At 37.3% G+C, this 27,956-nt stretch overlaps 2 protein-coding genes across 2 annotated transcripts; both read left to right on the top strand.

Moving 5' to 3' along the window:
- The first annotated feature begins 84 nt into the window (after positions 1-84).
- LOC140147485 (uncharacterized) lies at positions 85-25,668 on the top strand. Its single transcript, XM_072169262.1, is given in 17 exon segments — positions 85-192; positions 651-764; positions 3,534-3,647; positions 5,127-5,240; positions 5,700-5,813; positions 6,781-6,894; positions 7,610-7,723; positions 9,107-9,277; positions 11,180-11,317; positions 12,561-12,701; positions 13,862-13,993; positions 16,277-16,600; positions 16,803-17,129; positions 20,220-20,546; positions 20,749-20,855; positions 20,857-21,076; positions 22,648-25,668. Coding segments are annotated over 17 exon segments (2,667 nt in total). The 5' UTR covers positions 85-98; the 3' UTR covers positions 22,650-25,668.
- On the top strand, positions 1,525-3,100 carry LOC140149311 (uncharacterized protein KIAA1958-like; the record flags this gene model as incomplete). Its single annotated transcript, XM_072171577.1, is given in 2 exon segments — positions 1,525-1,888; positions 1,891-3,100. Coding segments are annotated over 2 exon segments (1,245 nt in total), but the record flags the coding sequence as incomplete, so codon positions are not given.
- Positions 25,669-27,956: the final 2,288 nt, after the last annotated feature.

Raw genomic sequence — 27,956 nt, 5'->3', positions numbered from 1 at the left:
AACAAAATTTAAGCAGGTTAGACATGATCCGATTTGTATTTTGTTGTGTGACACCTAAATATTATCACCTTTTCTCAGATGTTGATGAGTGTGGTAGCATGCCTTGCATTAATGGCGGAACATGTTTGGATAGAATCGATGGATATGAGTGTCAATGTCTTTCAGGATGGTCAGGTCCTTCATGTGAAATAAGTAAGGAAACTTTATAATTTGATTGGATATACACTCAGGGTTTTTTGATATCGAAATATCATGCAACGTTCACTTACAAAACACTTTTGAAAATAAAATTTTATCGGTGGTCTAAGCGATATGGATAGCAATGATACCATAAACGTTGTTTGTAAGTCTCAAATATCCAGTTTTCTTGGTTGTTTTGCAATTTCCCTTTATTGTCCCGATAAAGCCTTTTTTGGGAAACTCGAAGATTTTAAATGTATAGTCTCTCTAAAACCCCGGTGTATGTATATATCCCACCAACAATACCAGGTCAAAAAGATGCAACTGGGATTTTTTTCGTCTTTGCCCCGGAAATTTTCATCCCCCCCCTCTCCAAGAAAGCTGGCTACGCCCCTGGCTATGGCAGCCTAACGTCAATTAGATTTCTATTAATTTGTTGTGTGAGATCTAAATGTTATCATCTATTTCAGATATTGATGAGTGTGGTAGCATGCCTTGCCTTAATGGTGGAACATGTTTGGATAGAATCGATGGATATGAGTGTCAATGTCTTCCGGGATGGTCAGGTCCTTCATGCGAAATAAGTAAGGAAACCTTATTATTATTTGATATGATGTTTACCTCAAATCTGTTACTTCCCGCTGCAAAAACAGTTGTGGAAACTTTTACATTTTGACGTTTTTATCAACGATCCCAATGATTTTATTGCAGAATTTTCAGAATGGATAGCGATGATACCATGCCCAAAGTCAGCTGCTTTCAAATTGATTTTGAGATAATTCATCATTAATATATACATTCAAGAATCAGTTCAAATACAATGGCGTTGACAAAACCTGAGTTTTCTATTCCATTGATTCGTTCTCAAGCCTTATCCACCTCTCAATCTTTTCTTCTTCTTTTTTTCAAAATGAAACTATTAAACCAATGGTAAAAATGAAAATTTCTATCACAGATATTGACGAATGTCATTCACGACTGTGCCAAATGCAAATATTTGGTTCCCTTATTTTTCTGAAGTTTTACAGTAGTCATGAATATTGTTCTGGAATTACTGCTTATCTATATCTAAGTATATTAGTTTTACAGTATTCATGATTATTATTTATATCAGGCTTTTTATCGCAACAACAAAACTGTGTATTGTATACTTTTTGCAAAGTTCCCGGATGCTTTACAATATTCATGAAAATATTGTACAACATCCGGGAACGTTTACAGCTGAATATTGATCAATCGTATTTTTGGTGATACCGCGTGTTTATCACGAGCGTTGTATTGGATCATTGGAGCCTAGTCACGCATGGTACCACTATGACAACAACAATGGCTGCTCCTTGACCCGGGATATTCGCGAGCCTCAGCGAAGAAGAATTTAACGAGCTTTTAAGGAATAAAGATTCTGAAAACACAATCAAGGCAACGAAAAAATCTGTGAATATTCTTCGAGCGTACCTTCGGGAAAAGGGGCAGCCTGAAAATTTTGAATCTCTGGACAAGGTGGAATTAGCGAAACTGCTGGAAAAATTTTACGCGGAGCTTCGGAAAACAGACGGTAATGAATACAAAACAGCATCCATGAACGGGATTCGTACTGGCCTGAATCGCCATCTAAAGAACGAGTGGCCTGGATTTATTGACATAATTAAAGACACGGAGTTTACGGATGCCAATGTTTCATTCAAAGCGGTATTGGTTCAGCTTAAAAAATTGGCAACGGAGATGTTAAGCACCATGCATCGATTGATGAGAATGACATTGAAACCTTGTATCGGTCTGGAGTTTTTAATCAAGATTCACCGGCTGGACTTCAATACAAGGTTTGGTTTGAGCTCATGCTATATATCTGCCGTAGAGGCAGAGAGAATTTAAGAGATTTGAAGAAGGGTCACTTTATCGTAGAGGCCGATTCAGATGGACAAGAGTATGTTATGCAAGCTGTAGACGAGTTGACAAAAAAGACGCAAGAAGACAACACATCATCAAGAACAGATGCAGGGCGAATGTACGCAACCAATACCGATGAATGCCCGGTCGCATCTTTCAAAATGTATGTCTCTAAACTTAATCCTGACTGTGAAGCATTCTTCCAAACTCCAAAACGAGTTGCACCTGCAGATTCAGACTGTCCCTGGTACAAGAAATCACCAGTTGGACAGACAACGCTGGGTAGCTTCATGAACGTCTTATCAAAGCAAGCGGAGCTTTCAAAGGTGTACACAAACCACTGTATTCGCGCAACCTGTATCACAATCCTCGATGGAGAAGGCTTTGCTACCCGAGATATATGCAAAGTGTCTGGTCACGCAAATGAAGGAAGTCTGGCAGGTTACGTTGGAAGGGTAAAGGATGCAAGGAAGCAGGACATGTCGGATGCACTGTCACGGTCGCTTGGGCATAGGCCTGAAGATAAGTCTACAATTGCAAAGCCAAAGCCAACCGCACCAGCAACAGTAAGTAGACCTCCAGTGCCTCAAGCTGCAGCAGATATGGATTTCGTCAATGAGAAACAAGATTATGAAGCTATGGATTTTGTTGATCTTGAGCTCACATTGAGGAGATTGTTCACTCAGAACAAAATCAGCAAATAGAGCAGAATGCAAGAAATTGCTCTATCAACTAGCACTAACTCGGTTCCTTTGATCAGTAATAATACTAGTACTAGTACCACCACACGTCGCACTATGCAGGTCCAGCAGCAGCAGCACCCATTTGTGCTGAATAACTGCAATGTGACTTTAAACTACTACAATAGATAACTTTCAAAACAGGACTGTAAATAGATGTTTGCTGTTGGATTATTTGGAACATCCACTTTTAAAAAAACTTGTTGGAAAATGTTGGTATTTGATTTTTTGCCGAAAAAGTTGTTAAAACTGTTGGAACTTTTGGAAACGTTTGCTTCGTGTTACATGTTGAACTTTTGAACATTCGAAACATTAACTGTTGGAACTTTTGAATGTTTGGAAATTCGGAACTTTTGATTGGAATACTCATCAGTAAGGTAAGTAAAAAAGCCTGATATAAATAATAATAATAATATTGAATGGCTTATTTTCGTGTGATACAAGAAAATATTGCACTCGATAGAAAAATATTGCACTCGTCTTCGACTCGTGCAATATTTTTCTATCTCGTGCAATATTTTCTTGTTTCACACTCAAAGCCATTCAATATTATATAAATATTTGTCTGGAATTACTGCTTCTCTATATCTAAGTATATTAATTTTGCTGCTTTGTTCTGTATAATGTTAATTCCGATAGTATACATGGTTATAATAGCTATTTCAGCCTGACGTCAATTAGATTTATATTTGTTGTGTGAAATCTAACTGTTATCATCTTTTTCAGATATTGATGAGTGTGGTAGTATGCCTTGCCTTAATGGCGGAACATGTTTGGATAGAATCAATGGATATGAGTGTCAATGTCTTCCGGGATGGTCAGGTCCTGCATGTGATACAAGTAAGAAACTTAATTATTTGATTGAATATTACTTAGGGCTTTTTGATATCGAAATATCATACTGCTTTCAAATTGATATGTTGAGATAATTCATCACTAACTTATACATACAAGAATCAGTTCAAATACAAAACCTGAGTTTTTTATTCCATTGATTCGTTGTCAAGACTTATCCACCTCTCATTTTTTTTCAAATTACAGGGTGTCCCAAAAAAAAGAGGCCCCTCATTGCGCCCCCTTTTTCTCATATTTCTGAAAATTTAATCAAATATATTTTGGTATGTAAATAAACCTTGAATCGTTAGCTTTAATACACCAAAACAATTTTATCAATCGGTTCACAACTTTTGATGATATGCTCTTTTAAATAAATGTACCCGTTTTTCACTCTGTCCACGGAGAAGATTTGGCTACTTCAAAGATTAAAAAGGAGTACACATACCATGCATGAATATCAAACATTCCTCAATGATAACTTTATAAAATAACTTTATTTATGGAATGGGCTTTACCGGTGGGTTTATGGGCAATGGATTTTGTTAATAGTGTCATTAATTTGTGCTTCTTTTGCTTTACTTGCAATTACTTATTTTTTCTTGGTTATTTGTGTCTTTTGTTTTATTATGTTTTTACTTTCTTACTTTGTTGTTTCTTGATTTCTTTTTTTATTTACAACATAAGTCATTTTTCTTTTTAGGATAAACGGTAGCCCTAAAAGGCTGTTTGGTTTGTCTTTGGTTCTTCTGAACTGAGTTTACTGTGCTGCTCTGCCCTATCTACCTGGTGGCCTCCTTGGCGAATACAGGTTTCAGCCCCGGTCCTCATTGCATCAATTGCAGTGCGCACCATCCTTTTGCGCCGTCAGTAATACGTTTGCGAAGATCTTAGATTTTGCCACAAAGGAAAAAAAGGTGGTGTGAGGTCTGGTGATCGTGCAGGCCACTCCACAGCATGAGCCATCCCAACAACTCTGTTTGCTATCCGTGGACAGAGTAAAAAACGGGTACTTTTATTCAAAAGGGCATATCTTCAAAAGTTGTGAGCCGATTGAAATAATTGTTTTGGTTTATTAAAGCTAACAATTTAAGGTTTCTTTACATACCAAAATATACTTAATCAACTTTTCAGAAATAGGAGAAAAAGAGGGCGCAACGAGGGGCCTCTTTTTTTTGGGACACCCTGTATTAAATCAATGGTAAAAGTTAAAATTTCGATCACAGTTATTCACGATTGTGCCAAATACAAAAACAAGGCTCCCCCAATTTGTCTGAATTTTTACAGTAGTCATTAAAAAAAAATTCATGAATATCGACATCTTGTATTCCTATTAATATGTCTGGATTTACTGTTTATTATCTAAGTGTATTAATTTTGCTAGATAGTTTTGTATCAAGTTAATTGCGATAATAGCTATTTCAGACTGATGTCGATTAGATTGCTATTTGTTGTGTGACACCTAAATGTTTTCATCTTTTTCAGATATTGATGAGTGTGGTAGCATGCCTTGCCTTAATGGCGGAACATGTTTGGATAGAATCGATGGATATGAGTGTCAATGTCTTCCGGGATGGTCAGGTCCTGCATGTGATATAAGTAAGGAAACTTAATTATTTGATTGAATATTACTCAGGGCTTTTTGATATCGAAATATCATGCAATTTCCACCTTCAAACACTTGTGAAGACATTTTGTTATCGGTGGTCCAAGCGATATGGACAACAAAGATACCATGACCAACGTTGTTTGTAAGTCTCAAATATCCAGTTTTCTTGGTTGTTTTTGCACTTTCCCTTTATTGTCTCAATAAAGCCTGTTTTGGAGGAAACTCGAAGACTTTACCGGTACAGTCTCTCTAAAAAACGATATTTGTATATATCTCACCGACAATACCGGGTCAAAAAGATACAACCGGGATTTTTTTCGTCTTTGCCCCGGAAATTTTCATCCCCCCGATCAAGAAAGTTGGCTACGCCCCTGGCTTTGGCAGCCTGACGTCAATCAGTTAGATTTCTATTTGTTGTGTAAGATCTAAATGTTATTATCTTTTTTCAGATATTGATGAGTGTGGTAGCATGCCTTGCCTTAATGGCGGAACATGTTTGGATAGAGTCGATGGATACGAGTGTCAATGTCTTCCAGGATGGTCAGGTCCTTCATGCGAAATAAGTGAGGAAATACAATTATTATTTGATATGATGTTGCTTAGGTTTACCTCAAATCTGTAAAATCAGCTGTGGAAACCTTTACATTTTGACGTTTTTATCAACGATCCCAGTGATATTTTTGCAAAATTTCCAGAATGGATAGCGATGATACCAGGCCTTGCCGTTTGAGGCGAGCGAACGCTCTCGCTCGCCACCGCTCGCCCAAACTCAATTTCTAGCGAGCGATTTTCCACTCACCATAGACAATAAATATCGCTCGCTGCGAATCACCCAAATTGAATCTAATTTACATTCAAGTTTTAGCACTTCCAATGTATTCAATTTATCATAATAAATTAGTCTTGATTTCTGAAAGACAGGATGTCAGCAGTGCGTAAGTGTGTCATACTGATTGCTCTTTCAGACCTAGGGAGTGATTCGACCACTAGCGAGTGATTCGATCACTCACCTATCACCAAGGTATCGAGCGATTGACCACTCGCCTTTGAAAACTAGACGGCAAGGCCTGTGATACCATGCCCAAAGTCGACTGCTTTCAAATTGATATGTTGAGATAATTCATCACTAACTTATACATACAAGAATCAGTTCAAATACAAAACCTGAGTTTTCTATTCCATTCATTCGTTCTCAAGACTTATCCACCTTTTTTGTGAAACTATTAAATCAATGGTAAAAATTAAAATTTCGATCACGGTTATTGACGAATGCCATTCACGACTGTGCCAAATACAAATACAGGGCTCCCCCAATTTGTCTGAATTTTTACAGTAGTCATTTAAAAAAAATTCATGAATATCGACATCTTGTATTCCTATTAATATGTCTGGATTTACTGTTTATTATCTAAGTGTATTAATTTTGCTAGATAGTTTTGTATCAAGTTAATTGCGATAATAGCTATTTCAGACTGATGTCGATTAGATTTCTATTTGTTGTGTGAGATCTAATATTATCATCTTTTTCAGATATTGATGAGTGTGGTAGCATGCCTTGCCTTAATGGCGGAACATGCTTGGATAGAATCGATGGATATGAGTGTCAGTGTCTTCCGGGATGGTCAGGCCCTTCATGCAAAATAAGTGAGGAAACTGTATTATTATTTGCTTAGATATTACTCATGTCTATTTGAAATCTAAATATCAAGCAATTTCCACCTGCGAAACACTTACGGGCCTGTCAATACCATGACTAGCGTTGTTTGTAAGCCTCAAATATCCGTTTTTCTTGGTTGTTTTGCACTTTCCCTTTTTCTTTTTGGCGACTTCCTTGATAAAGCGTTGAGTTCCTTTGACATCAAGTGCCATATATAAGTGTGTTTGTATTGTATTATTATAATTATATCATCATTGATCTACTTAATATAATTTATGTATAGCTTGTAAATATTATTATGTGCATAATGATTGATGTGGATATCCATCGATATAAGGTGATATAACAAATATGTAGTATTTAGGCTCACATTGGGACACTAGAGAGGTTATCTCCATAACATTTTCGTGTCGTTAGTGCATCAAATGGACAAATCCTGCATCAAACTGTTCAGATGAGTTTGGAGAATTGTTTCTGCTATGTAACCCGTGCGTGAAATGTGTAGACGGTATTAATTGATGAGAATAACTGTCAATGCATTGCAGGTTGCACAGGAATGTACTGTGAATTAAGGTCTTGATGCTTATAACTAGAAATGGTCAGTATATCCAAGGAGTATCTTTGGTATATATATCATATAATAAAACCTTTGATAGCAGTGCACTAGTGATATGTCACCTTGGACTGCGTTTTTTTTTTCAGATTTCAATGAGTGTGCTAGCATGCCTTGTCGCAACGGTGGAAATTGTGAGGATGGCGTCAATGGGTATGACTGTAGGTGTCATTCAGGATGGTCAGGTCCCTTTTGTGAAATCGGTCAGTGTTATTCAAAATATGATATAATTTCCAAGGTCCGTATGCACAAAAGAGTTGGACCGAGTCTAAAGTTAGACCTGGTCTATGCGGAATTTAGTCCCAGGAGAAAGGACATTTTCCTTTACATTTTCTTAAGTTATTTTGTATTATTTTTAAACTTCGCATTTAAATCTTTAAAATTTGCTATCTACTCTCAGAAGGAAATAAAAGTAAAAGACCATTCCCGATGGAACTAAATTCCACTTAGACCAGGTCTAACTTTAGACCCGGTCTAACTCTTTTGTGCATACGGACCCAAGGGTCAAAATGCTCTGCTATTTAGCATGATAGGATTATTCACGTGACCAGTCCAACGGGCCAGTTGCCTGATGAAACATGAGAGGATTATTTTTGTCCGTGTCCAAGCCGCACTGAATCCTTTTGTATCCGAGTCAAGTCCAACAAAAAGTGGATTCGAACCTGGAACTCAAACGAGACATTCACGGGTACATACATGCATTTTGACAATACTAGTACTTTTTTCAAATTTCAAATGCAACAAAAGTCGAATTAATGTACAGCATTCAAGATTCCCATCAATGACAACAACTTTCATCTCAAAACTTACAGGAACATCTATTTTTATACTTAGCAACCTTCTAAAGCTTGACGTCATAAAAGATTTTATTTTACGAAGAAACATCATTTGAATTTGAATTCAATTAACACAATCTCAATTTAGTTTCGAATTTCACCAACAAGAAATGGACAAGTTATTGCAATCACGAGGTAGATAAAACCCATGATTATTTGTGACAAAAGTTATGAAGAAAGTGATTGGTATCATTTTAATGACTCCCGTATTGTGAACAAAATATAACATTGCATTTGGTTTCTCTATTTTTACAGATGAAATGAAAATAAAAATAAAATAAAAATGAAAATAAACGCACTCTAGCGCATTTTATCACGACTATACTGTACAAATTGTAAGATTTCACTGTTGTGTGTTTTAATACGAGTAGATTTTTAATAATAAAATAAATAATAATAAAAATAGAAATAACTGTTGATATTAAACTGTTTTTGCTGAACCATGAAATGGTATCAGCCTATAATAGTGAATTTTACTTGCTTTTTGGTCTGAAATGGACATATCTTGAAATGCCACAAACGTATGACCCCCACGTGGTGTCAAATGTTAGAGAAAAAAAGTAAAGAATATAATAAAAAAATATTTCCCCACCCGGAAGCATATCCCACTCCGCTTAATTATTCAACACACAAAATATTTAATATTATTACCAGTATTCCAGGTAATTATGCATGAAGAATTATTATGAAACATCTTCATCTCTGGCGTTGTCTTTTTTTAAAGACAGTTCTTGTTTGCATCTTTTTTAGGATGGTATCCATGGGAAACGTGGAGCAGTTGTAGCGAGCCATGTGGCGGTGGAAGTAGAACTAGATACAGGACTTGTTCTGTTTATGGTGCATGCAGAGGACCAGTTAGTGAAACAGGATTTTGTAGAACAGAACCTTGCCATAAGAATAATCTCTATAATGCCACGCTTGGTTTTGCATTAACCCTTACACCCAAAAATACCACAGAATACCACGATGAAAAATTGTGCGCATGCATGCATCCCAGGGTCTGCGATGACGCAATCACCCTAAGTGTCAAATGCGCACGGAATTGCTGGCCGGGCAGCAATTAGCCGTGTAGCTCCCGGTCCGCGATCGTGCGGTTGGCATGCGAGGGGTCAAAGGTTCGAATCCGGGGGTGCCAAGTCAATAATTCTTCTTCTTGACTTTTTCGGATCTTCTGTGACTTCCGATAGCAAAAAACCTGGGTCAGTGTTAGGGTTAATGTATAAGTTATTGCCGTAAACGGTTTGTAACTTATGGAAACATGTTTACATGTACGGCAATGAAACAATTAAGCATGGTATGATTATGGGTATAGCTGATTTAAAACAGAGGTGATATATTATATACAGGGTGTCCCAGAGTGATCTATACCGGGAAAGTTGAATTTTTGTAGGTATGAAGAGCATTACTATTGGTAATATTGTTAAAATTCTAAGCTTTCTTAGGAATTTTAGATTTTAGAAATTGGACGTTTATAATAGAAGTTACATGATTTTGCGTAAAAAATGGAGAGTTCGAAGTTTTGGAAAAAAAAACCTATTTTGAAAACCTGTAAAATGACTGTCCAGCACATATTTATTACAGAACAAAGGATTTGTTATGCTTGTGTGACCATATACTATTCTTTCTTTGGCGGTAGTGTTAAAGATAATTATTGTGGTGTATGAGTTTCATCATTTTAAATTGCGGCAGAGATGGATTTGTCATAAAAGTATAGAGAATGTTTGTCCTTAGTGTCGTAGTATTATTTTAATATGTCCCCGGTATATTGGCAAACCCACAGCTACGTAACGGATAAGATTATAATTGACTGCGGAGGATCCATGAGGAAGTTATATTCTCTGCAATAATGACATTTTGGGGAAAAGATGTAAAAATCATATTGAATTGTTTCACTTAACTCCAATCAAGAATTATTCAGCATTGTAAGCTCTACATCTGTCCCAAATTTGGTGTATTACCTATAAAACAATGTAGGATTTTGCCAATATATTGCACAGTACGGTTGGACGATGGTGATAAAACATCCATGTGATGACGCCTTTGTGCTGTAAATTAGACACATGCAGTTTTCGTCCATTTTCAGTAATATCAATGTCACGCCAAAACGAACCAAGCTATTTCCATGAAAGTCACAGAATAAGTCGGTGGCATGTGTGACATTGTATTGTACTTATCAAACTTAGAAACACTATATATTTTTAATATAATTTTTCAAACACGGTGTAGATCATTCTGGGACACCCTGTACCAAGTTGTAGCTCAGATAGTATTCCGTATTCCATAGGTATGATAAACAATATGCTAGCATATTCGAAGAAGGCAGGAAAGAATGTCAAAGTTTCGACGTATTTCTATAACGGAGGCTTCCGAAGTTACAAAATTGTATTTTTCGGGGACTACTTTGATCCAACTTATCATGCTTATGGAGAAAGAAGACTGAACAAATGCAGCAATTAACCATTGACTATGAGTCTTCCTCCGATTTATCCTATTATAAAGGATTAAATGCAATAGACTTAGTCTCTATATGGGAAGGCAATTTCGTTTCAATTTAACAGATTAGTAAATCAAGCATCCCATCCGTCTTCGATTTCTTTTTTTTATCACATGAGCATGATCAGAGTCGTGGGGAAGTTGTGGGCGGACATGTGGTGGTAGAAAGAGGACTAGATAGAGAACTTCTGATGATTATGGTGCACCATGAGTGTTCCACATAAATTGCAGCACAATAATGTACATAAACAAATCATTACATCAAAGATATTTTTTTCCTAGCGGTAGTAGGCCAATTCTCTTAGCCAGGTTTCTTGTCACCTTTTATAGAATGGGAAGCGTGGAGCAGTTGTAGTAGTACATGTGGCGGTGGATCTAGGAGTAGAATTAGAACTTGCGATCGTAGTAAAGGTTGTCGTGGATCGTTATATGAATCCGACAGTTGCAACACGCAAACTTGCCCTGCCCGTAAGTACGATCGTCATTTATAATTGAGTTTATCCGAGTATATTTTAGTTTAAAATGATGCAAGACAATATACAATAAAACAGAAAAAAGCAGATAATGACCGTTGAAAATAATCCGTAGGAGCTAGTCAAGCCATGGACCATATGGAAAGGTTTGTATACAGAAACGATTCTCTTATAAACCATCATGCCCACAGTTTCTACCTCGATACACCTGAGCACACATTTTCGCCCAAGAACTTCCAAGCAGAGAACAGCAAGCAGTGAATTGTCTCCGCACAGTCTTTGATTACACTATACGGTTGAGTACATAGCATTGTAAGAGCTGTGGAACTTCTAGCTGAAAAATGGGTCTCTTTGATTGGTTTTTGTCGAAACCTCGAGTGTTCCCTTCATCCAATCAGAATTTTTAAAATATCAAACGAAGCTAACACTTCCCCCTAAAACACTTTTTCGTCACTAGGTCAACAGATAACGCAATTCCATGTTATAACAAGGCGAATGTTGAAAATCTGTTGAAAACTACCTATCCAAGCACATTTTTTGACCCAAATTTAGGTTTTAAAATCAAAACCGCAAGTGTTCCTTACAATATTTTTCAAATTTTATGTCATTAAATGAAAAAGCACACTTATATGTCCATATACTAGCGTCACTAGTCACTAGAATGAGCAATGGTCAATTCTCTTTAAATTGCAAATCTTGTGCAAAAAGTTACTATTTTCGCCTGTTTTGTCATACTGTTGTAAATTCAATGAACTATGACTTTGCTAAAGAGCGCTTACAAATTGATATGTCAGTTGAGAAGGGTTATTGCATGTATGTAAATGAAATTTATCATTTCAGACTATAAAGTAAATTGATTACGTGCTTCGTTACATGAGGTTATTTATTTCCAAAGCCATGGAATTTTGAACCTACTAAAACTTAAAAGGCAATTTAATTATCACTCTTGCAGGTGATTTAATTAATAATCTGCAACCAATATATCATTTTTGACTTGAAGACACAACCGTCATGTTCATCTTACCATGCTGCACCATGTCTTACTTCCGTGGTATAAAGATCCAACAAATATATAAATATCTCTGAAAACCCAGGGTGTAAAATTGATCCATTTTCATAATAAACGTTCATTACCTGTTAGTTGTGTGTAGCATAGTTCCTTATTCTACGTTTCTTGTCAATTTTGTATTTGATCCATTTTAGCTCATTTTTATTTCACTCTTTTGTATCTTCTTTAGGATGGCATCCGTGGGGCACGTGGAGCAGTTGTAGCGAGCCATGTGGCGGTGGCAGTAGATCTAGATACAGGACTTGTTCGGTTTATGGTGCATGCAGAGGACCAGTCAGTGAAACAGGATTTTGTAGCACACAACCTTGCCGTAAGAATAATCTACATAATGTAACGCTAAGTTTTGCATCAATGTCTGTATGTTAAAGTTATTCCCGTATGTATCTAAGTATGTAACTAACGGAAGTTGTTTACATCTAGGGTAAACAATTAAAGGCCCATCCAGTGATTTGCTCATTTGGAGGATAGTAAAAATCACCAAAATTAAGATTTTGGTGATTTTGTTAATATGTTAATATGATAGATGTCCTAACATAGCATCTTGATGGTTAAGCCGAAAGCTGCATATTAAAGACAAAATGAGATATTTTACATGAATCTCTGATTTATATACTTAAGGGTGGTCTTAACCCCAGAATTATGGAAACTTTCGAGCCTCATAACTGCTAGATTATTGGTCTAAAGAATATAAAAGTATACAGCCAGCATTTTTGGTAGTTGCTGGGTTTGATTTTTACAGTGGTGCATCGAACATGGGGTATACCATACCAAATTCTACATAGTTTCTCTCTGTTGTAACGTCAACAGAAGCTGAAAACCTTATTACTTGAACATTTTAGAATTGTAATGTATTTCATCTTTCATCACAAAACAATCATTATCACAAAAATGGGCACATTAGCCTTCATTCCAAACTTTTTTCCATTCAAATTAATAAACACATTGGCTGTTATTTGTTCAGTCAGATAGAAGGGATTTGTGGTGTGATCTTTGTAACACGAGTTACCACAGCACAAGTTTTTTGCAAGCAATTGTAAACCTATGATGGGTAAATCTTCTAAATATATATCAAGATAAACCTTAAAATAGTAGTTACTTATCATATCAATCAATCACTTATAATCAATCAGGCTTTAGTGGTTTTTTTTTTTATTTAGGACACCATCAAAATGAAAATGAATGTCCTATGCTCGTAGCACGAGTTAGCGTTTTCACAACTGACTGTCCCATGCGTACAAAAGTTGATATCTTCGTTTAGCAATACTATGAGGATCTAGCCTTGAATGTTTGGCATTAAAATACAAAATACAGATTCCACTTAAATGATTTTAACAGCTACAGCATTAAGTATGTAAAAGGATACCTAAAAGTGCAGCACAAGTTACCATGGAATTGCCCATTAATAAATTATCAACGGTGAAATTTTTCTATTGGGCTCTTTCTTACTCTAATTTCTTTTCAATTTTTTAGAATGGGGAGCGTGGAGCAGTTGTAGTCATACATGTGGTAGCGCATCTAGGAGTAGAATTAGAACTTGCGGTCGTAGTGAAGGGTGTCGTGGACTCTTACATGAAATTCAAAATTGTGAAACGCAAACTTGCTGTAAGTATGATTGTCTCGACAAAATGAAAGATGTAGCCATTCTACCGGATGATTATCCATTTCATTGCTCTATTTTCTTTAGCACTTGGGGTCGATGGGGTAGTGGTAGTGAGACACGTGGAAGCAGTGGTCCCATAATTGAATCAAATAATATGATCAACACATCATCAGATCAAAGAAGTAGTCATACCGAATTTCTTACTCCACTATCTTTCTTTGAATCTTTTGGGGTTATTGGCCTGTGGAGCAGTCAGTGGCGTAGTCACATATTTTTGTGACCCTTAGGCCCAGACAAATAATAATGCTTTTCACTGAATTTTGAGCATGTTTAATTTTGCCCCTGTATCACTGTGTATGATCCTTTTGGGTATCTTTTTTAGGTTCACGGTTGCGACAGAAACCTTCAGTCTTAAGCTGGGTTGGAGGAGGCGTCTGGATCAAACTGTCACAAGACTGGGACCGAATCATAAAGGACATTCCTTGGCGATTGTCATCAATACCGAAAGTGCCTGGTACTCAAGGTCGTTTGCATCAAAACCCAGCTGAAGACTGAAGGTTTCAATCGAAACGTCGCGTCGTCCGTCAAAAATAGATATGTCTGGTTGACCAGATTTAAATTAAATCTTACCAATTTATTGTACGATCTATTATTAATGTATTATGAAATTGATTAATTCTCTTTAAACCTGATTTTTTGCCATATTAAGTTACGTATTTCCCAACGGAATCAGCCAAATTCGTTGTGTTTGGCAGGATAATAGAACCATTTTGACATAATTCACACATTAGTGACCATGCATGTTTTTCATATATGCCTCCTTAACCCTAACCCAACTAGGACTCACTAAAGCTCACTATTAAAACCACTCTGCGTGCATGCATTCCACGGGACTTGATGACGCAATCAGACCAAGTCATATATACCCAGGGAAGCGTTGGTCGGGCCAACGTCACCTGTGTAGCTACATGCTGGGGATCTTCTGCGTGGCATGCGAGGGGTCCGAGGTTCGAATCCCGGGGGTGCCAAGGGACTTTCTTCTTCATCTTCTCTCCTTTTTCGTTCCTTCTTTCCCTTCCGATATTACAAAAACCACGGGTAGGGTTAGGTGAGGCCCCCCAAAGAATTCCATATTGAACGACAAAAATAGCCAGCATAATAGAACAATTTTGACATAATGTCATAATTCACACATTAAGTCCCCATAGAATTCCATATTGAACGACAAAAATAGCCAGAGGGATTTCTTTCACGTTACCTTGTTATTTCGGGTTAAAATGGATAAAAATCCTTACTGACCGTTATTACTAAATATTATTTCAGCATTTTGAGTAAAGAGTAACAAAATTAAATCTTGATAGAAATCAAGACATTATGCCTTTAAATTTGAAATTCTGCATCATGTTCATGGGTTTCTGAATCATAAAATCAAATTCAAATTGTTCGTCGAGGATATTGGATTTCCAATGACGTCAGCCATGTTATTTGTCAACCTCCACATCTTAAAAATGGTTTGGAAGAGTTGGCATTATTGGATCGAACCTACTTTCAGCCATTTTCAGGCCAGGTGAGGTCTTGAGTTCGTGTTCTGTAAATACAGTCCTACCTTAAAAGGGAATTTTAAAGGATAATTTGAACAGTGGTCCCTTTAATTTTTTTTTTTTTTTTTTCTAATTTTGACCGTCATGGAATTTTTTTGCCCTGAAGACGCCTTCTTTCCCTAACTAAATCATATGTAATTCTACCAAATACAACGGTCCGGTACAAACTTGAGTTATGGGGAATAGCTGTGGAGATATCAGGATCCAGAATATTTAATATTACTATCCAGCAAACACAAAATGTAATTGAAACGGTTATATTAAAACCTTTTATGTACCCTTGATATAACCATCCCGGATATATTAAACCCGACATCTATAAAACGCTGTGTGTTTGCTAGGGTAAGCTAGCACTGAAGCTCCTATTGGAACTACTAGTAATCCAACCACGTGATCCAACCAAGCAAATCATAAGCAGTTTCAAACATTAACAAGGCCACCCAGAGAGAAGGGATAGCAGTGACACATTCTATCCTCTATTCAACTTTATTTAATTGGAATAATGATCAGATTTTTTAACTGATTATATCTAATATTGATATTTAATAAACTTCTAGTCCATATCCTAGTTTTGATTACCCACCTTTGAGTATTTAAATGAAACATTGATGGAATTTTATCTGTATAAAAAGTAATACCTTAACAAATTCATGTAATTTGTCCTCCTTTGATTATTTCAAGCAGCCAATGCCGTTCAAATACGTCTTGTTGGTGGCTCAAACAACAACGAAGGTCGAGTGGAAGTGTTTTATAGTAACGCCTGGGGAACAGTTTGCGATGACTTTTGGGACGTTAATGATGCACGAGTCGTTTGCCGTCAACTCGGACTTCCGCATGGTGCTGCCGAAGCGATTGGTAATGCTGCCTTTGGACAGGGCTCTGGGGAGATATGGCTGGATAACGTGCAATGTACAGGATCAGAAAACAGGCTGGATGAATGCAATCATCGAGGATGGGGCATAGAAAATTGTGATCACCGGGAAGATGCAGGGGTTCGCTGTGTCAATTGTAAGTTATACAACATTCACCTACTCTTGAACATATATATATACGTATGCAGCCCTTTTTAAACGGGCGCGCGCCCCGGGGATCAAAAAAAAAAAAGAAGAAAAAAAAAAAGAGAGGAACATTGGAGAAAAAGATAAGAGAAACGCCTGTGTGCAAGTGATTTTGACGAAATTAATTATTTTGTCCTCTTGTTTATTTCAAGCGGTCAATGCCGTTCAAATACGTCTTGTTGGTGGCTCTAATATCAACGAAGGTCGAGTAGAAGTGTTTTATGATAACGCATGGGGAACAGTTTGCCATGACCTTTGGGGGGTTAATGATGCACGAGTAGTTTGCCGTCAACTCGGACTTCCTTATGGTGCTGCCCAAGGAGTTGGTCGTGCTACCTTTGGCCAGGGCTCTGGGGTGATATGGCTGGATAATGTTGAATGTACAGGATCAGAAAACAGACTGGATGAATGCAATCATAATGGTTGGGGCATTGGAAATTGTGACCATAGTGAAGACGCAGGGGTTCGCTGTGTCGATTGTACGTTATACAACATTCACCTACTCTTGAACATATATTAAAGGCAGTAGCGTATGCAGCCCTTTTTAAACGGGCGCGCGCCGCCGAGAATCAAAAAAGAGAGAGAAAAACATTGTAGAAAAAGAGAAGAGAAACGCCTGTGTGCAGATGATTTTGACGAAATTAATCTCATATTTGACCATTTCAGGTTGAAAAAAAGTTATATTTACACGTTTCATGACCCTTTCTTAGCTCACCAAGCCCCCCCCCCCCCCCCGATTACTGAAGTTGTGTATAAAACGAATAATGTATTTTCCCTGATCACGGGCATGACAGGAGACTGTATTACCAGGTTGTATTAGAAATGATACCTCAGGTGATATGCTATACAATTGCATTATTAAAAAGCTTATGTGCAATTATTAAAATTTAATACGTCGGCGACAGCACATACGCCACTGGTCTAATGGGTGAAAGACGGGTAAAAGAGGTGCTAGGTACGATTCTCAGTCTAACCTATTTGATTATACAGCCTGTCTCAAAAACAATTGTGCAAGTGAAAAGCGCCCTCTCTGGCAATTAGAAAATACCGTTGTGACATAATGCTTATATCAACGTCAAGGGCGTAGTCTTAGCTCTCAAGTGCCGTTTGTGCTGTTCAATTTGCTTGTTTAGTATAGTTATGTTTAGTTAAAGACGAAAGGGTAAAATCACAATTGTGCCACTTTTACTAGGGAAGAGGGCTTTACATGTAACAGTAATAGCATCAAGTTTATCAAGAGTTCCTTCGTGAAATCAAAAGAATGCATCAATTACACAAGACAAAATATTTTTGACTTTTTTTACTGTTTAAACATTATGCAGGAATGATGATTCTCTTTTTTCATGTGCATGTCAATGATTTTATCATGGTAAATACTGTTCTCTTAGTCACTTAAGACATGTTAAAAGACAAACAAATATTGTGCACTTATGCATGTTGTAGGTTAATGAACGCGTATTACCTGTTGGGAGATATATTAGACAAAATAATGCACGCGTGCTGATGTTGATGCGTCTAATACATGCGCCCCGAAAGGGGGGAGTGCATTAGACTCATCAACATCAGCTATCATTGATTTATGCATGTACAGCTCTCTTCCCTAGTAAAAGTGGCACAATTGTGATTTTACCCTTTCGTTGTAAAATAAACATATTTCGAAATTGAAACAAGCAAATTGAACAGAACAAACGGCATTTGAGAGCTAAGACTGCGCCCGTGACGTTGATGTAAGCATTATGCCACAACGGTACTGGGACCGAATCATAAAGGACATTCCTTGGCGATTGTCATCAATACCGAAAGTGCCTGGTACTCAAGGTCGTTTGCATCAAAACCCAGCTGAAGACTGAAGGTTTCAATCGAAACGTCGCGTCGTCCGTCAAAAATAGATATGTCTGGTTGACCAGATTTAAATTAAATCTTACCAATTTATTGTACGATCTATTATTAATGTATTATGAAATTGATTAATTCTCTTTAAACCTGATTTTTTGCCATATTAAGTTACGTATTTCCCAACGGAATCAGCCAAATTCGTTGTGTTTGGCAGGATAATAGAACCATTTTGACATAATTCACACATTAGTGACCATGCATGTTTTTCATATATGCCTCCTTAACCCTAACCCAACTAGGACTCACTAAAGCTCACTATTAAAACCACTCTGCGTGCATGCATTCCACGGGACTTGATGACGCAATCAGACCAAGTCATATATACCCAGGAATCGTTGGTCGGGCCAACGTCACCTGTGTAGCTACATGCTGGGGATCTTCTGCGTGGCATGCGAGGGGTCCGAGGTTCGAATCCCGGGGGTGCCAAGGGACTTTCTTCTTCATCTTCTCTCCTTTTTCGTTCCTTCTTTCCCTTCCGATAGCCAAAAAACCACGGGTAGGGTTAGGGTTAGGTCCCCCATAGAATTCCATATTGAACGGCAAAAATAGCCAGGATAATAGAACAATTTTGACATAATGTCATAATTCACACATTAAGTCCCCCATAGAATTCCATATTGAACGACAAAAAATAGCCAGAGGATTTCTTTCACGTTACCTTGTTATTTCGGGTTAAAATGGATAAAAATCCTTACTGACCGTTATTACTAAATATTATTTCAGCATTTTGAGTAAAGAGTAACAAAATTAAATCTTGATAGAAATCAAGACATTATGCCTTTAAATTTGAAATTCTGCATCATGTTCATGGGTTTCTGAATCATAAAATCAAATTCAAATTGTTCGTCGAGGATATTGGATTTCCAATGACGTCAGCCATGTTATTTGTCAACCTCCTCATCTTAAAAATGGTTTGGAAGAGTTGGCATTATTGGATCGAACCTACTTTCAGCCATTTTCAGGCCAGGTGAGGTCTTGAGTTCGTGTTCTGTAAATACAGTCCTACCTTAAAAGGGAATTTTAAAGGATAATTTGAACAGTGGTCCCTTTAATTTTTTTTTCTAATTTTGACCGTCATGGAATTTTTTTGCCCTGAAGACGCCTTCTTTCCCTAACTAAATCATATGTAATTCTACCAAATACAACGGTCCGGTACAAACTTGAGTTATGGGGAATAGCTGTGGAGATATCAGGATCCAGAATATTTAATATTACTATCCAGCAAACACAAAATGTAATTGAAACGGTTATATTAAAACCTTTTATGTACCCTTGATATAACCATCCCGGATATATTAAACCCGACATCTATAAAACGCTGTGTGTTTGCTAGGGTAAGCTAGCACTGAAGCTCCTATTGGAACTACTAGTAATCCAACCACGTGATCCAACCAAGCAAATCATAAGCAGTTTCAAACATTAACAAGGCCACCCAGAGAGAAGGGATAGCAGTGACACATTCTATCCTCTATTCAACTTTATTTAATTGGAATAATGATCATATATTTTAACTTATTATATCTAATATTGATATTTAATAAACTTCTAGTCCATATCCTAGTTTTGATTACCCACCTTTGAGTATTTAAATGAAACATTGATGGAATTTTATCTGTATAAAAAGTAATACCTTAACAAATTCATGTAATTTGTCCTCCTTTGATTATTTCAAGCAGCCAATGCCGTTCAAATACGTCTTGTTGGTGGCTCAAACAACAACGAAGGTCGAGTGGAAGTGTTTTATAGTAACGCCTGGGGAACAGTTTGCGATGACTTTTGGGACGTTAATGATGCACGAGTCGTTTGCCGTCAACTCGGACTTCCGCATGGTGCTGCCGAAGCGATTGGTAATGCTGCCTTTGGACAGGGCTCTGGGGAGATATGGCTGGATAACGTGCAATGTACAGGATCAGAAAACAGGCTGGATGAATGCAATCATCGAGGATGGGGCATAGAAAATTGTGATCACCGGGAAGATGCAGGGGTTCGCTGTGTCAATTGTAAGTTATACAACATTCACCTACTCTTGAACATATATATATACGTATGCAGCCCTTTTAAACGGGCGCGCGCCCTGGGGATCAAAAAAAAAAAGAAGAAAAAAAAAAAGAGAGAGGAACATTGGAGAAAAAGATAAGAGAAACGCCTGTGTGCAAGTGATTTTGACGAAATTAATTATTTTGTCCTCTTGTTTATTTCAAGCGGTCAATGCCGTTCAAATACGTCTTGTTGGTGGCTCTAATATCAACGAAGGTCGAGTAGAAGTGTTTTATGATAACGCATGGGGAACAGTTTGCCATGACCTTTGGGGGGGTTAATGATGCACGAGTAGTTTGCCGTCAACTCGGACTTCCTTATGGTGCTGCCCAAGGAGTTGGTCGTGCTACCTTTGGCCAGGGCTCTGGGGTGATATGGCTGGATAATGTTGAATGTACAGGATCAGAAAACAGACTGGATGAATGCAATCATAATGGTTGGGGCATTGGAAATTGTGACCATAGTGAAGACGCAGGGGTTCGCTGTGTCGATTGTACGTTATACAACATTCACCTACTCTTGAACATATATTAAAGGCAGTAGCGTATGCAGCCCTTTTTAAACGGGCGCGCGCCGCCGAGAATCAAAAAAGAGAGAGAAAAACATTGTAGAAAAAGAGAAGAGAAACGCCTGTGTGCAGGTGATTTTGACGAAATTAATCTCATATTTGACCATTTCAGGTTGAAAAAAAGTTATATTTACACGTTTCATGACCCTTTCTTAGCTCACCAAGACCCCCCCGATTACTGAAGTTGTGTATAAAATGAATAATGTATTTTCCCTGATCACGGGCATGACAGGAGACTGTATTACCAGGTTGTATTAGAAATGATACCTCAGGTGATATGCTATACAATTGCATTATTAAAAAGCTTATGTGCAATTATTAAAATTTAATACGTCGGCGACAGCACATACGCCACTGGTCTAATGGGTGAAAGACGGGTAAAAGAGGTGCTAGGTACGATTCTCAGTCTAACCTATTTGATTATACAGCCTGTCTCAAAAAAAATTGTGCAAGTGAAAAGCGCCCTCTCTGGCAATTAGAAAATACCGTTGTGACATAATGCTTATATCAACGTCAAGGGCGTAGTCTTAGCTCTCAAGTGCCGTTTGTGCTGTTCAATTTGCTTGTTTAGTATAGTTATGTTTAGTTAAAGACGAAAGGGTAAAATCACAATTGTGCCACTTTTACTAGGGAAGAGGGCTTTACATGTAACAGTAATAGCATCAAGTTTATCAAGAGTTCCTTCGTGAAATAAAAAGAATGCATCAATTACACAAGACAAAATATTTTTGACTGTTTTACTGTTTAAACATTATGCAGGAATGATGATTCTCTTTTTTCATGTGCATGTCAATGATTTTATCATGGTAAATACTGTTCTCTTAGTCACTTAAGACATGTTAAAAGACAAACAAATATTGTGCACTTATGCATGTGGTAGGTTAATGAACGCGTATTACCTGTTGGGAGATATATTAGACAAAAAATAATGCACGCGTGCTGATGTTGATGCGTCTAATACATGCGCCCCGAAAGGGGGAGTGCATTAGACTCATCAACATCAGCTATCATTGATTTATGCATGTACAGCTCTCTTCCCTAGTAAAAGTGGCACAATTGTGATTTTACCCTTTCGTTGTAAAATAAACATATTTCGAAATTGAAACAAGCAAATTGAACAGAACAAACGGCATTTGAGAGCTAAGACTGCGCCCGTGACGTTGATGTAAGCATTATGCCACAACGGTATTTTCTAATTGCCACAGAGGGCGCTTTTCACTTGCACAATTTTTTTTGAGACAGGCTGTACTTAGGTAAAAGTTATGTTAAGTTATGATATGTTATGTTATGTTATGTTATGTTATGTTATGTTATGTTATGTTATGTTATGTTATGTTATGTTATGTTATGTTATGTTATGTTGTTATGTTATGTTATGTTATGTTATGTTATGTTATGTTATGTTATGTTATGTTTATATGTTATGTTATGTGTCTGAATTTATATTTATATATACCTAAATTTGACATTTTGGTTTATGGTTTTTACTGTTTCAGAAAATGGGCTCTGGTGTCATGACTGGTGACGAAGGAGAAATTTGCGGCTTTGTCGTGCACTAACCACCAGAAGTATAATTGGGAAAATCATTCCAGATATCTATAATATTTCACAAATATACATTTGTACTAAATGGTCCTTTCTTATCAATAAATTATCAACAATTATAAAATTACATATACATATATACACAGATGGACCTATAAATGCAGATGGAATAAACAAATTTATGAAGTAAGAATCCTATGCTTAAATTGAGAGAGACTCATGGATTCATAATTACATTTAATAATAATATCAGCAGAAAGACTGTTCCAAAGTTTGGCAGCACGTGAAGTACAAGTTCTTTTCCCAGCATTAATATTCCATGACACGTCATGGAGGCTATAGTTGGTTTGACTCCTGGTACCTTTGGAATGCATGCTATACATGAAATTAAATTGAGATGATATGTAACTTGGAGCCATACCTTTAAGGCACTTGAATATTAGTACCATCATTTGGTTAGACCATCTATCATTTAATTTGTTCCATTGCAAGATAGTCATTATATCATTAACATGTGTTCTAATATCAGCAGATAAGATAATGCGAGTTAGTCTGTTATGCAGAATTTGAAGAGAGTTTGAAAGCTAAGTATACACAACAATTAGACCAAACAGAGCTACAATAATCAAAGTTTAGCATGACAAGTGCATAAGCAAGCATGATGAGAGTATCTCTTGGAACATAATATTTTTAAATATTAAAATACGTTTAAAAATACCACAACGTTTGGAAATACAAGAAGACGTTTTGTTAATGTGATTTGACCAAGACAAGATAGCGTCAAATGTAACACCAAGGTATTTGTATTCTTCCACACACTCAATGTTATCATTATTATAATATATATGAACATTTTTGAACTTTTCCAATATATGACGAGTACCAAAGACCATAAACTTTGTTTTCGTAATGTTTAAAGTAAGATTGTTACTCTTGAACCAATCAGCAATATGATATAAGTTTGTCTGTAGTTCTGATTGAAGAGTAGAAGGGTCATTAGCAGTACAAAGAAGTGTGGTATCATCAGCATACATATTACATGTACAATTAACAGTATCAGGTAAGCTATTTACAAAACATCCTCTTCTCAAGAAACCAACCCTGGACACAGAGTCACTGCAGAACTACAGGCCAATATCAAATTTCCTCTCCTTGCAAAGATATTAGAACGTGTTGTTGCAAAGCAGCTGCAAACTTGGACTTCTCCGTAGTCCACTTGCCCATTTTGCATACTCTGGCTATTACATTTAAGCATAAAACTCTGATTTATATTGATTTGTGTGCAACTGATAGATTTTCACATCTGTATCTGATTTTTTCAGTCACCGCACTCCCTCTGTTTGATATCTTCCCAAGTGGACTACTGACTTTGCCTTGTGGTTAAGATTTTTAACACGGGACTCTATGGAGAGTTAGGCCAATTTCTGGCCTAACTAAAATTGGCCATGATGTAATGCATCTTTAAATGGATCTGCCTTGTGATTGGTCGCCCATATCTCGCTATGGTTTAAATCTTCCGGGCCCGCGTCATTACAATTAACTACACCGTACACAACTATCTGCGGTATTTGCGGCGCTTTTGTGTTGACGCGAAAGTTCATCTCTCATCAAACATCTAGCGCGTCTTGTACTATACCATGCTTAGTACTTGTGGTTAATGGACTGATAAACAAGTATGCTTGACAGTGTGTTTTTAGAGAGCAAAGTCCAGGGGGTAAAGTTCTGCTTAAAATTCAAAGTCCATAGTCGGATTTTCGGGGTCGCTATCAATAAACTGGTAGATTCCAAAATCAGAATTGTGTGAGCCATTATAATTATGCAAGATAATGTTGCATTCAATTACTTTTATTGTCACTAATCATCTGATATTTTTAACTCTTTATGACCATTTTACTATTGAATACTTTAATTTTAATAAACATCAGTATAATTTTGAGTTCAACGAAATGGGTTCATCATGGCTAATAATAACATATTTTTAATAAAATTCGACTATGGCATAGTCTACTGCAAACTTATCTCGAGGAACAACATCTCTGTGGTGCCAGAATGCAATCAGCATATCGTCGCTGCCACAGCACGGACAAGGCACTTCTAAGAGTGGAAGATAATCTTTTTGCGCACTGTAGATCAACACAATGAAGCTGCTCTTGTGCTATCAGATCTTTCGGCAGCCTTTGATACTCTTGATCACAAAAGTCTGCTGCAACGTTTATAATCTCGGTAGACTCGGTATGGAATTACTTCTACTGCACTCTCGTGATTTACATCTTATCTGGCTGCTCGTTACCAAGCGGTTGCGATCGGTAAGACTCTTTCTGAAAACCACGAGCTTTGTTTCGGAGTACCACAAGGGTCAGTCATTGAATCAATTTTGTTTACTATGTATAGCGGTCATTTGCAGGACATCATCACTACTCATGGTCTAAACTGTGTAATGTATGCTGACGATACTCAGCTATATGTCGTCTACCATCCATCAGAAAGAGACAGTGCCCTGCAGAATCTGGAAATGTGTGTGAATGACATCAGTACCTGGTCAATGTCCAATAAGCTAAAGTTTAACGAAAGTAAAACTGAGGTGTTGTGCTTTGCTTCACGTTTTGTGCCTTGCAATCCTATCCAAGCAGTTCACGTCGGATCGTCTCCAATTATTCCATCATCTGAGGCTCGTAATCTGGGAGTTATTCTCGATAATGAACTGCGCATGACTCAACAGGTGAACAATATCTGTCGCTCTGCAGTTTTGGTCATTCACAAAATACAAATCAGGAAATATCTGGACCTAAAAACCACAGAGAGGCTCATACACGCATTTGTAACATCGCGTCTTGACTTTTGCAATTCTCTGCTGTATGGCTTGCCTCAATATCATCTCGAGAAGTTACAGAGAATACAGAATTCTGCAGCTAGGTTGACAGCAAAGAAGAGATCCAATGTACAAGCCATCCTGAATTGGCTGCCCGTCGCTAAACGCAGGCGCGGATTCAGGGGGGGGGGCCGGCGGGCCCGGCCCCCCCCCTCCTCCCAAAAAAAAGAGGAAAGGAGAGAAGAGAAGAGAAAGAGGAGAAAAGGAGAAAAAAAAGAAGAAAAAGGGAGAAAAGGAGAAGGAAAAGGTTAAATTGCACGTATAGTAGGCCCATGCCTAAATCGCAGTCAGGTCAGTCTATATAGGTATGTGATTATTTTGCTTGAAGGCGGGTCCTCTGCCTAAAAGCATGTGAAAATACGGCGGGCCCACCGATATGTAGGGCCCGTCACATTTTGTCACCAAAGTCAGTAGGCCTATTAAGACGGACTCGAGCCGACTTCAATTCAACACCATGCATGCTTTAATTGCGAATCTCAAGTCTTAGGCCTATAAAGTGTCAGTGTTACATTTAAAATTTTACAAACCTTTTTTTTGTTTTAAAACGCAATGATAGTGTAAAAATGGTCCACCAAATGGCTTCAATTAGGTCTTCATTTTGCAAAAGTTTCTCACTTCTGAGGGGGCCATATCCCTCCTCAGACACCCCCCTGTGTGCGCAACTTTATGTTTACATCTAAAGCAATATAGGGTAATTTATTTATAAAGGTTAAAACTTGTCCACGAATGGCTTCAATTGGGCCTTCATTTCGCAAATTTTCGGCCTTTTGAAACATAAAATTTTACACAATAAATAGTGCAAAATAGTCCACCAAATGGCTTCAATTAGGCCTTCATTTTACAAATTTTTCTCACTTCTGAGGGGGAACATCCCCCTCAGACACCACCTGCGTGCGCAACTTTATTGGTACATAATTATAAAGCAATTATTCACACAATAAAAGTCAAAACTTGTCCACACTAATGGCTTCAATTGGGCTGTTTTTCTCAAATTTTAGGCTTTTTCAAACCAAAATTTTACACAATAATAGTGACAAAATGGTCCACCAAATGGCTTCAAATGGGTCTACATTTTCCAAAAGTTTCTAACTTCTGAGGGGGGGCACATCCCCCTCTGACACCCCCCTGCGTCGCGCAAGCGCTCTGGCATGGCCGCTTCGCGGCCATTACTTACATTTCTTTTTCAAAAATTGGGCCCCCCCCCTCTGACTGCTCTGGATCCGCCACTGGCTAAACCCATTGAATTCAAGCTGCTTCTGATAACTTACAATGGAGCTGTTCAATGAAAGCACTTGTATCTCGCGAATCTCATAACTAAATATGTGCCGCGCAGAAATTTACGGTCTTCCTCATGAGATCTCTTTGACCCACCACGCAATTTAAAGACTAGTTCTTATGGTCAAAGATCTTTTTCTGCCGCAGCTCCGAAGCTTTTGGAATGCTCTTCCAGCTATAGCGTTCGTTCGGCTAACACTCTTCTCCAGTTCAAGTCCCGTCTAAAGACATTTCTGTTTGCAAATTAATATTGTCTGATTATTGCCATGTCTTTGCTATGTGCATCATGCCGGGCAACATGCATACCTTAAGATTTGTACCTTAAGATTAATAATGTATATAAATATTATATTTTGTCTTGTACCTTAAGATTTTTAATGTGTATGAAATAACGTTTCGCAGCATTTGTATATTTTGGCTGCTTTTAACTTTTCTGTTAGCGCATTGAGTTTCCTTGTGGTATTACATGCTCCATAAAAACGTGTTTATTATTATTATTATTATTATCATTATTATTATTATTATTATTATTATCATTATCATTATTATTATTATTATGATTATGATTATGATTATTATTATTATTATTATTATTATTATTATTATTATTATTATTAAGATTACGATTTTGATCACTAATTCCTAGACTGTGAACACCAGAAGCACAAATAATGTCAGGTCTAGACACAAATGCAAGATCAATAATTGTACATCGACAGCTAAAGCCTCCTTTATAGGCTTCAAACCCGCACAAGCACACATTTGGGATACGTGAGAACAATGGTACCAGTTTCTCAAGTGGTGGGCTTACACACATGACTGCGTTGTGGTCACTTATTGATACTCGCCTCGTGTGTACTAAAGCGTTAATATGCTGCCGGATCAGTGACCAATTTAGTGACGGAACCCCTTTGTTCGAAATAATGGTACCACTTTTATGAATAGCCTGTCGACAAATCAAATAGGCAACAAAGTAACAAAGCATTACGTAATATATTGCGGCTCCTTTCTATCTAAGCTCCTTGGCACTCAACACCTGTGTATGTCTGCAATAATATAGATTGAATACAATACCGCTCCTTTTTAAAGATACTAATCTTACAGGCGCGAGTGATC

Source organism: Amphiura filiformis, chromosome 3 (genome assembly GCF_039555335.1).
Source record: "Amphiura filiformis chromosome 3, Afil_fr2py, whole genome shotgun sequence".
NCBI classification, from domain to species: Eukaryota; Metazoa; Echinodermata; class Ophiuroidea; order Amphilepidida; family Amphiuridae; genus Amphiura; species Amphiura filiformis.
This window is presented reverse-complemented; position numbering and strand designations above follow the sequence as displayed.